Raw genomic sequence first — 12,195 nt, forward strand, 5'->3', positions numbered from 1 at the left:
CTTCCTGCACCGAAACGAACGCGTCGTTAAATCAACATCAACCATCCCCATCCAATGTATATTCTTCCTGCTGCCAATTCGCAACTCCTCGAATTTTCATTTACCCACGCAATAAAACGCGGGTAGGCGGCTGTGCGTCGGAATTTAATCCCCTTGCCGAATGAAACTCGCATTAGCCGGGACACAATTTCACGCTAATTTCCCGACCGCGGTCTCACTGCATCTCGTCTCGAGGAGATGTCGCGCGAAGATGAACGTACCGACAAATATCTTCGCCTTTGCTAAATCTCGCTCCTTTAAAGAGAATCTCATTCCCCACCGCGGCCTCCATCGATCGACGAGAGCTCGTAATATCGTCGGTATTCTGAACGTGTACTTGCCACTTTACTTTTTCTCGAAATTCATTTTCATTGGTGGAGAGAAATCTCGTGAACAGAATCGCACAGATTGGGCGGAAAGAGGGGATGCATTTCCTTTTTTAATTCTGGCACGCTCGTTCGTCGATATAACTGGTGTCTTCTATAAGTGAAGATAATTATTCGTACAATAGAATCCCTCTTATTCGTGATTTTTATTCGAGGGGAATTACGAGCAATCCTCGTTTCATTTACATACACCACCACGAGTCATTCCAGAACTTTTGATTTAGAGAATCAGGAAAAACAGATTCCTTTTGTGCAACTATGTGCATCCAAAAGTATGTGCATTCCAAAAGCGATGGGAATAGGACCTCTCTCATCCCTTTATCGCGAATTCTTTCGAGAGGATTGCGGGAAGGTTGAATCGAATCAATGGTGGGATGCCATCCAGTGAATCTGTCGAGGTCAATTTAGTAATTAAACTAGCCGAGGAGAAGAAGCAAAACTAAACCAAATGAAGGCCCCTTCCTCGAACTGGAAGAGCAAAGGTTGCTACAACGTGGCTCCTGCGACCACGGTTGCTCGTTGCTGCCGCTACAACAACAGCGCCACCATCGGTATCGTCGCCATTGGCAAAACCCTTTTGCAAGATTTACGCGAGCTGCATCCGGGGCGAGTCCGTGATTCTTGTATGGACAACGATAGAGGATTGGATGCAGGCATTGGTAAGAAGGTTACGTTATTGCTGAGCTTCACGGACCATAGAGCAACAGATCGCGGCAATAACTTGGCGGAAGGAGACAGTCAGTAGTAATGCAGCTTACCTTTGCGGCAGGGAAATGGCGGAATGGTGTGCATGCAACTGCGAGAGGGAAGGGAAGATGGAACGGCTATCGCGTTTGCATCGTGGTAAGCATGGTTTCATTGGTCGGTGCTTGCCTCTTTGTTCACAGCGGACCCTGTCTTTTGTTATAGGCCACTAAGCGAACGACTCTATTTTGCATCGTTGAAAGGGCTCGAACTGTTAGAAACTCTTTTTTATTATGCGGCGACGATAGGGAGAAATGGAAGCTGCTTGTTCTCTTCCTTTTTTTCGGAAAGTATGTGGAAAGTAGAAGAATGTTTGTAGGGCCGAGTAAGGTTTCACAAGATTATACAGAGAATAATTTTGAGAGTATTTGCGACAGTGAGAGAAAGAAAATGAAAAATTACTTTGAAGTTTCGTCAGCATTGCGGTCAGATTTGAAAGTCAAATGGTATGAGGAATTATGCCATAATTTTTGGTGATTGAATATCAACGGTTTTTTTAAAGTTTTCGAATAGAAAGAATCCTTTAGATTTCTCTATTATATTACGAATATTTTTAATTCAGAAATGAATCTAAGAAAATTCTTTTAAATTTCCCCTTGAATTCCTAATATTCAGTAGAAAACTTTAATTATATTATAATCCTCGTAATTGAATTTTTTCTAAAAAAAAAAAACAAAAAAACAGTGTATTATCAATCAGTTTCTAAAAATTTAATACACGACTTGAACAAGTGAGACCACGATACGAGCGAAGCATAACTCTGTAACGAGATATCATATCGCTAATTAATTAAAAAATTAATCCGGAAGCAACCAAAGGTGAATCACGGTTACCTGTTCGCGATTTCACACAATGTGAATTTTATCTGGACGCCTCGCATTCCCGGGAGACTAATAATAAAATTGTTCGTTCCAGAAGAGAGACAGTTATGCAACGACAAGTATGCCACGAATTCTTCGGGCTTTCGACGATTACCTGGCACGCGGCACCAACCCCTATCTTCGAACGGCCGCGGATTACGCGACCTCATCCATCCCTGCGGCCGTGGGTAGCCGAATTAGTAACCGCACTTTGGACGATAGTTCATTATGCTAATTAAAGTTGGCTAAATATTCCTGTGAACGAACCGCCCCGAGATTCTTCCCTCCGTTTCCACCGTTGCCTCTCCCCCTCTTGCTCCTCTCTTTCTCTCTCTCCTTCCTTCGTTCTCCTTCCCTCTTTTTTTCCTGGCCGCTTGCCGCGTCCGGCGGCGATCTTAGGCGCGGCCACCACGTCCATCCGCACATTTTTCTTCGGCCCGTGTATCAGACTGCTGCGGTCGAGGGTTGCGCTTTGTGTGCAGCCTCGATGCCCCTCGTTCGATCGTATTAAACGGGGAAAAACGGGGAAAAAATTCGGGCGGGAATAACCATTAGCTTAATGTCTTGTGTCGAACGGGTCTATGTGTAACGTTGTACGTGAAGATTCGACCAAGTGTTTCGGACGTAGAGACGTATAACTCGATTTTTATTTTTATCGCGTTGATTAATGCATGCCTGTTGGGAAGATTGAGTATTGGATATCTGTAGAAAGTACTTCCTTGTTAGATGAAACGTTTTAATATTGCTATAGTTTCATTCGTGAAGCAATGGTTTGGAAAAATATTTTAGATTTCTTTTTAATTTTCAACTTTTGAAAAATAAATAATGAAAGTTATATAATTTCAGGCCAGCGCGTATTCTTACACTATAAGAATTAAATTTCAGTTTCGCTAATTTCATTATTAATTTAATATTGATTCTATTCTCGCATAGGAATCAATACAAATCAAATAATTGTAAGAAACTAAGCAAATATATATATTTAATACAGCTATTGTATCCGGAAAATTTCTCATTGTAACGAAACGTACAATTTGCCAAGGAAAATAGGCTAGTGAAACGGAATTGAAATATAGATATTTTGGGTAATTGCGTTTCAATGCAAAATTCGAAAAAAACTGGGGAAGAGAGCGAACGGTGGTCCGGCTTTTGAATGTTTGCACGACGGAAGTGTGGCCGGCGGCGGCCTCGGCGGAAATAAAATTTTTGGCAACGTTTCAATGACAACGAGCCACCGTGGCTCGTGTACCACGTTTTTTAATTAACTAGCTACAAGTATTCCCGGACGATGATAATTTTCAACAGTGGATCCGGAAAGTGGGCCACTCCATGGAATGAGCTATGTCACATCCGCAGGAATATGCCGATTTACGACTTCCTTTCTGTTTTAAACGTATATATTGTCGAAGAGTCGTGGATGGAAAAGGAATTTTTCTTTTCGAACAAGCGAAAAATACATGGTAAATAAAGTATTTATAATTTTTAAATTCGATATTATTAACTATTTTTATTATTAATATTTTAATTTTACTTGTTTCAAGCATGTGAATTTTGTATTAAGCGTGCAATGGATTGATTTGAATAATTAAACATTGTTTGGATATTAAATAAATTAAAGGGAATTGGAGAGAGAGTTATGTGTAACTTTCGTTGCAGTTTGATAATTTGTAATAAAAAGAAAATATGAATATAGAGTAAGGTAATAATCTTTTTCAATTTTCTATTTTTTCATTTCTATATCTTTCAAAATTTGTAATGAGAATAGAAACATTAATCTTGAGTATTTGTTTCAGTCCATTCAAGCCATTCAATTATATAATTTATAATGATAGATCTTAAATCTTATTTTATAAAAGCAAATAAAAATTCTACTTGATAATTCAATATTACCATTATGTAATCAATTGTGCAATAACTTATTTAACTTATGTGCACAGTTTCTATTTCTAATTCTCTTAGCGGCGTTAAGCGATTCCATTAGCAGTCTAATTTTCTGTGATAAATTATGTACATCGATAGCCTCTGAACAACGTACGTGTCTAATTATCAATTTATTCTCGAGCCATTAATTCGATCACTAACGACAGTAATCAACAATGGTATATTCGTACAAGAGAAACTGAATAAATCAGTGAAATGACCAACATTTCCATCAAATTTCCATTCGTTCTCACCAGAAGGGATGAAACAAAAGAAAAAAAAAATACAAGAGAAAGTATCACCGTTCTGTTTAACATTTTATTTTTATCTGTTTTATTAAAAAAATTATTAAAAAATGGATTAAAAACTATATAATCACACATTAGGATAAGATCAAATTTGCATATCATATCCTATTCAAAAATGAAAAAAAATTGCTTCCAATCTTTCAGATTTATTTTGCAAAATATAATATTGACGAAACTAATATTTTTTAAATTCCACAAAGATTTTGAAGTTTTTATTTTACTTTAAATGTGTTCTTGGAATAATATGGTATTATTTAATCGTTTAATTTTTATTTTTATCATATTATCAATTAATATTTTAAAATGAATATATAAATGATAAAATATAAACAAGAAATTAAAAATAGCATGGTAAATTTCATTTATTCAATTTATTCGTAAAACGTAATACAAATATTCTTCATTCAAAATTATTTTTACACAATGAAAACATGTTTCCGTTAAAAACAAAAATTATATTCTTGCAAAATTATTAAACAAGAATTTATGAAATCGATGCAAATAATGATTTCCACGTATCGTTTGCCTTGTACAATTAACTACCCTTGTACAATAAGGGTTTAAATTAATGAAATTCAAATTTTGATATAATTAGTTGCAAATATTAAAGAACAAATTTTTCTCTCTCGTATTTTACCATTTTATTCCACAATTGTACAATTATTTTCATAACGCAACGCATTAATTCTAATTTCCCGCGTACTCAAATCTATGCCTTCGTCGCCAAATAATAATAATAATAATAATAACAAATAATCCTCAAACAAACGAGACAAGCAACACCGATCGAATTTCAATTTGGCTCGAGTCTCATCGAGATAATCTCAAAACGAAACGAAACGAAACGAAAATTAGTCGAGAGCCAGGCGTACCAAACGTGAAAGAACGAACGAACGTTGCCGCGATTTTGCGTAAAAGTGGATCTCAATCGATTCGGTATCACACCGGGCTTCATAAATAATGCGACGATCAGCAGGAATTATCGGTGGGGCGGGGAGGCCGGTGTGCGGTGGCCAAGTGCGGGTAATCGTGACACGGCGCACGTCGCCGACTGGATTTTACGGTCGGAATCGACATCGGGAACGGGCTTTGCACGTCAACGGGCGTACAGCTAATTCCCGGCCCGGCACTGCCTTTCCACGAGCAAAGTCGTCCGTCTCTCGATCGCTTTCCACCGTTGGCAATGCCATTGCAGGGAAGAGGGTGGCGATAGAATTCACGAGGAATCAATCGATGTTCGCAGATCGAGCTTTCCACGGCCGATCGGGATTTCCTGCTGCGGCGGTTCACGCGTATTCTCCTACGAACGCCGAAATGTTAACACGAGAGAGGAAGAGAGAGGGAGAGAGAGAGAAAGAGAAAGAGAGAAAGGTGGAAAGGGTGGCAGAGGAGGCGAGATAGGAGAATGGAAAGTGAAAGAGGGTAGAACGAGAGCGAACGTTAGGTTGCACCTCCATGGTGGTGGTACATAAAGACAGCTTTCGCCCGTTATCGAGCCCGATTCCAACCCCGTCGTTGTCCCCCTCCATCAGCCGAACCCACGCCACACCAACCTCTACCTCTACTGCCCTTATCGGCTCAACAAATTTAACTTGATTTCCTATACGGACTTTGCGGAGCTCCGGGGAAATACAGAGCTGGCTTCGGCCCGTCTACGTCTAAACTCGCTTTACGATAAGGGATAAGCCTCACCCTACACCTACCATTCCTCCTCTTCCTCGTTCGCCCCTCTTTTCGTCTCTTTCGCCCCTCTTTCCGTCGATCTCTCCTTCTGATTCTCTCTCTTTCTCTTTCTTTCTTGTTAGTCGAGTACGAGCACCACCACGAACCATCCGTTCAACGATGTCGAATCCTCTTGACCCGAGCGGCCTGAACTTTTCGTCCACGAGGGGTCGAGGAAAAGGGGAGGAGAAGTTTTCGAAGTAGCACGGTTTCCTTCGCGCCGAAAAAGATCCAATGAGATTTCTCAAGGACGAGAGGAACGTGCCACCGACGGCTTGCTGGCTTTCGTTTGTTGCGAGATCGATGGTTATTTTGAGCTTAGTTATGGAATAAGAAAGAATTGTGAAAGAACTGTTTTCAGAATTGTGGATCAGAGGAAGGTGAGGTAAGTGAGATGATGCATGAAGAATATTTAATAGATAATTTAAACGTGGAATAATTTTTCATTGTTTTTGTATAATAAGATTTTGGGAATGAAGAAATTGGAATTTATTTTTAGAAAAATTAGATAAATTATAAAATACTTTTTCTTGTCACGTGATTAATTCCTCGAACATCGTAGAGAGTCAAAACTCACCCCCTACTTTGTTATCTTTTTGTAATTTCAAAAGCAAAATATATATATAATCGTATAAGAACAAAGGACAATATTCAAGATTCATAATTATTTTCATGTTTTGTTTACAGTATAAATAAATTCAATCACAAAGGATCCGTCCAGTCGACACTATTTCGCGTACGTTGCAAAGCTTACCGCATTACCGGTATATTAAACATCGTACAGCCAGTTTGAAATGACGGCTCTCCGGAGAGGCAGAAGCTCGAGAGTCAGAAAGACAGCGCCGAGAGGGGTAGAGGACGAATGAGAGAGTGGCGTATGGTACACGCAGTCTGGCGCATAGTCTCTGTATAATTCAGTCATATCCATGCTAATCCCACCGGCCGGCTCACGTTATTCTCCATGATGGATGCACAGCCACCGGAGAATTGCCCTTTTCATTGAAATACAACTAAAATTAAACTCATTTGTTGCTCCCTAGGCGGGGATAACGATACTGTCCATTTTGTGTTTTCTTGGGATAAATACTTTCTTCGAGGAAATTCGATATTTTGGAGGATAAGAATCGTAACGGAATAATTAAATTTAATCGAATTATTTGCTATATGCAAAAAAAAATGTTATAAACGTATAAAGGAAGACGTAAGTAAATACATATTTTTGCAAATAGATTTTAATCGATATAGATTTTTATTTAGTTATTGCAAAAAAAAAATATTGCTTATAATTATAATTTTCAGTTAAGATGTTCCCAAATAATCATTCTGAATAATTACAATTCTTTGTATTTTATATTTTTCAATGACAAAATTTTAATAAACCTGTAAATCAACATTTTCTTCTCCTATTTAAATTCATAAAATTTGGCCATTATGCTACGCTTCTGCATTTTAAACGAGAAATTTTCTTTTATACATTTATGAATTATTTAGAGTGATTATACTTTAATTCACCCCGTATAAATTAAGTATAAATTAAGAATTATTACCTTGAATTAGATGATTCGATAAGATTTTTCAAAGTGTATAAAGAAGATGGAATAATATTGGAGAAGATGGTTTAACTGAAAAATCGTAAGGCGATCGGTCATATAATACGTTCAATAAATAGAAACGTAACAACAGATGTGCCGGATACTTATTCGACAGATGTGTCGATATTTTCTCATGGAAAGAGCACAGCTCAGAGAGACATGGTTGGTAATATTGGGAGAAAGCATCGCGCGTCGCAAGAAAGGTTTTTGCGGAGGGTTTAGGAAAATGTCGATTATGTTACACGCATAAAATGATAATCGGCGAATACGAATGCTATATGTATAAAAAAGAAAAAAAAAAGGAAGAAGAAAAAGGGATATTCGAATATCAATTGGATTTGGATACTGTATTTTGAAACCTGCATGAAATCGACATGCATGGAAAGAAAATGGTATATGTGTTCTCCAAAATATATATACTTTATAGGAAATGGAATATTTATGAAATATTCGATGCACTACTGATTTAATAATATAATAATATAGATATATTAGTAATTTTTTTTGCTAGAAAGTTTCAAATTTATGATTTACATCAAGATAGCAAGTATAATTAATAAATATAATTTAGTATATGAAGAAAAGTATAAAATAGTTTCAAAATATCTTTATTTTTAATATAATATTTTGAACAGGAATATATATTTTTAACGTTACTTGCATATTCTTGCAACATAATTTTCACACTTGACATAAATTATTTTACATACACGCAACATAAATCTCAATTTAATTTAAATTTAGATTTATATGTGGTAAGTTGTCAAAAAATATAATAATTTCGAAAATATTAAAAAATCCCCCCGCACGAATTATTCTATGAAACGAAAAATACAAATTTTTTTTTTAAATTTGTCTATCTTTCTCATTTATTTTATATTGACAAATGAGTAATCAACTTTTGTTACAGATTTGTTTAAAAACGAATTTCCATTCACTTCCACTTGTTCCAAGAAATTTTGTAAAATCGTTGATTAATTAAACTTACAATTCTTCTTACAGGTCTTCGATGAAACGAGTAGCAGTCCAATTTATACAGTAACCACGAAGTATGTATCGAATGTAACCGGATATTGAGAGTACATAAAAGCGAACAAAGTGGAAAATGGTCAGCAACTTCTTAGATACTGGTCCAGTTTTCCCTTTCTGACGTCGACGAACCGTAGCAGAAGCTGATCGGTCGGCTTTGTGTCGATCATCGTCGATATTCTATCCTTTACAACACCAGAACGGAGAGGAAAGGAAAAAGAGGAGGATTGAGAAAGAAAGAAAAAAAAAGAAAAAACGAAACGTTTCGACTCGAACCGATACTTCCACCCCCGAGTTTTCATCTCGATTTACTACGAAAGAGCTTGTATACTATTTCGACTATTTTCTTTTTCATTGCTCGTTTAATGTTTTCTCTTATGGGATAGAGAAAGTATCTCTATATATAATGGCACAATTTTAAAATAGAATTATTTAAAATGTTATTATATGTTCATCACAACAGGAAATTTAATAATATAAAAAAGTATTTCGAATGAAATTTAGCAATTGAAACTAATGGATGGAAATATTCAATTTAGCTAGAAATTTATTTTGAAACTCAATTACGTATAACTCTGACCCGATGGAAGTTTAATTGCTTCCGATTCTAACGTTTTACTAATCGAATATATGTATATAACTGACAATTATTCGATGAACTAAAAAAAAAAAAAAAGAAAAAACCAAATATACATATCTTCATTTAAAAAATCAAAATGATCCTTCGATATTATCGAATTAAATAGATTTTACCGATAACATTTTTCTACTAAACATAACAATAACTCTCCAATAACATTATAATCCTTCCAAATTCCTATCTATCGAGTGGCATCCACAAACTCGTCGACCATCCCAGGAACCAACGCTATCTCGTAGTCACTCCCATTACTAGATAAAATCCCATAGAACAACACTCGAGACAAGTGTTTTTCCCGATTTAATTTTCTAATTAGAGAGAGGAGGGAGGTTCAATTAAATCGTCGCCGGGGAAAATCAATAGCGTAGAACGAGAGGAGAATTTCATAGGGAGGGATATCCCCCTGCTCGAGGAATTCGTCGAGGGATCCTCTCCCCATTGTACACGTGCGCGCAGCGCGCGTAAATTCGCGGACCCTCGCGAAATGGCCACTCGCCGTTTTAAACTGAACGGGAATCGAGGAGGATGCATGCCGGGATTGGAACACGAGCTCATACATGTACACTCGAAGATTGGGCGACGCCTCATTCGATTAACCGGGAGGGTCGCGGAACAAATCAACCGACTGAGTATGCACTGGATATTCAGATGCATCTCCCGACGAGGGGGGACTGCAATTGCTAGAGGGCGCTTCTTTTGTCGGTGATGGTCCGTGGCAAGACGGATGTGGACAACGGCTACGAGATGAAATTGATAGAATGTACGAGGAGATTAAAAAAAGTTCTTGTCGTGGCTTTAAGAGGGTGGCAAGCTTTGGTAAGTCAGCTCAAAGTTAATTTTTCTGATTAATTTTTGATTATATTATCGAAAAAAAAAGGATAATGAATTGTAGTTTCTCTTCTTTTCTAGATTGAAAAGTTTTTGAATATTAAGCACTTTATTTATCATAAAATTACAAAGAGTTTTCACGGTATTCTCATTTTAAATATTTTATTTCTGAAACTGGTAATAAGCAACAATATTTTTCATAATTATAATAGCTGTATATATTTTTATATTTTTATGAAAATATTCAGTCATTTCTTTTCATTCTTGTATAAAACTAATTTATAAAATGCATGGATGTATGTAATAATATATATTGTTTTCTAGAAAACAAGAGGCAACGTGTTCAATGACTGAATAGCAACGCAACAATTTCAAACGTGCATTTGTAAGTTACAATAAGTAGTTGTATAACTTTATTTAATATAACAAAATAGGTCAAAGATGAAAATGAAATTTTAAGCATTTCTTTGTAGTACAAAAGAAAAATATATTCATTCGCGTATAAACGGAATTTAATACACGAGATATAGGAGAGAAATTTCATAAACATTAAATAGCATGCTCAAGTTGATCATATTAATCAACTTAATATTTTTGATGAGTGAAAGATTAAAATTTATAATGAAAGTATTCATACATTTTTTATCTTTTTATTAAAAAGAATTTTCTTTGTACACAATAAAAAGACTATAATAACGTTCATGAAACATAAATAGAAATAGAAAAATGGAAACAAAAACGTGATATTTTCTTTTTAAAGTAACAATTTTAAATTTGAGATGAAATACATTTTTCACTCACAATTGAGAAAAGTAAATTTCCTATTCTTATAAATCAAGTAAATTTTTTAAAGATATCATTTCCAAGTTTTTAAAATGTAACCATCGAATAAAGTGAAAAAGAGAACTAATTTAAATCTACTGACTCACATCACGTAGGAAATATAAATTATTGATCGAAAGATTAAGAAACAAGAAACATGCTCAACTCTTTACAATATATTAATAAAAATTCGAGTTTTGATGAAACGATTTATTGAAATTTGAAACATATTTAATGGTACGTATTTATGCATATGATATAATAAAGTACTTATATGCGAAATAACCGTGTTTCAATTTCTCCTACGAAAGCAGATTTCAAAACTATGCCGCGCATAGCTCGCCTGGGAAATTAATTGCGTATGAAAGCGCGCCGCAACTAAGAAAATTATAGCTGACGTTATCTGATCGAGCTCGAGCTTTAAGCGAACCACGATTATTTGTGCGTTACCATTTAGTTCCAGCGGTTGGCAGAAGTGGAGCAGATTAGAGAATGCTTCATTGTCAATTCTCATTAAATGCGATAAGGATCGATGAACAATAATTTCTTCGATAATTTAAAACAGGAAAAATTCAATGAGAGGTTCTCCTTTTTTCCAATACTTTTGTATTTTTACACAATATTTTGAAGGTAATGAAAAAGAGGCTAAACAAAGATCTACGAGTCAATGACTGAATTCCTTCTCAATTTATTTAAAAATTTCTGAACTTTCATTTATCTCGTGAATAATAAAATATTATATATAAAATAACCAGTAATAAATAGTAAGTAAATTTCATTTGATAATGTAATATAATCTACAACCAATATGTAATATCAGATTCTTCTGATCGTAGACTGAACTCGCTGCTAAGTTAATGAATAATTAATTTTCAGGGAAATTTCGATGGTTCTGTAGCACTGTCATTAAACATCGGTAAACAGCATTATCGTAACAATTCTACCGCGTCGACATTAATTACACATCGGAAATCGATACATTACACTGTAATACGCGCGAAAAATGTCACGCGCGGCTAACCAAGTTGAACGAGAGAGCAAACATTGACTCGTCTGTTGATCAAGTCACTTCAATCAATTGTAGATTTTCATATGTAGTTGTTTCTGTCTCGTTCTGTCGCGGTAAATATTTGCCCATTCCGTGATACAACGAACGTTAGTAGATTACAGAGAGTTTGCAACATTTAGTTACACAGTCGTTAACGAAAAACGAAATGGGCAAGTCGTTAGTGAAGCACACACACACATATATATATATATATATATATATATATATATATAAACATACATAAAGGAAAAAAAAAA

At 35.6% G+C, this 12,195-nt stretch overlaps 1 protein-coding gene across 1 annotated transcript; it reads left to right on the top strand.

Moving 5' to 3' along the window:
- Window positions 1-964: 964 nt before the first annotated feature.
- On the top strand, window positions 965-1,684 carry LOC116186605. Its single transcript, XM_031514386.1, has 2 exons — window positions 965-1,268; window positions 1,335-1,684. The coding sequence occupies exons 1-2, from the start codon at window positions 1,173-1,175 to the stop codon at window positions 1,644-1,646; spliced, it is 408 nt and encodes a 135-aa protein (XP_031370246.1). The 5' UTR covers window positions 965-1,172; the 3' UTR covers window positions 1,647-1,684.
- Window positions 1,685-12,195: the final 10,511 nt, after the last annotated feature.

This window comes from Apis dorsata, unplaced genomic scaffold (assembly GCF_000469605.1).
Source record: "Apis dorsata unplaced genomic scaffold, Apis dorsata 1.3 scaffold_44, whole genome shotgun sequence".
Classification (NCBI taxonomy): Eukaryota; Metazoa; Arthropoda; class Insecta; order Hymenoptera; family Apidae; genus Apis; species Apis dorsata.

Bases quoted from the DNA above. Each gene is read 5' to 3' on its own strand.
- LOC116186605 (XM_031514386.1), top strand. From the start codon at position 1,173: ATGCAGCTTACCTTTGCGGCAGGGAAATGGCGGAATGGTGTGCATGCA. The intron at 1,269-1,334 runs GTAAGCATGGTT...CTTTTGTTATAG, and splicing joins GCTATCGCGTTTGCATCGTG to GCCACTAAGCGAACGACTCT.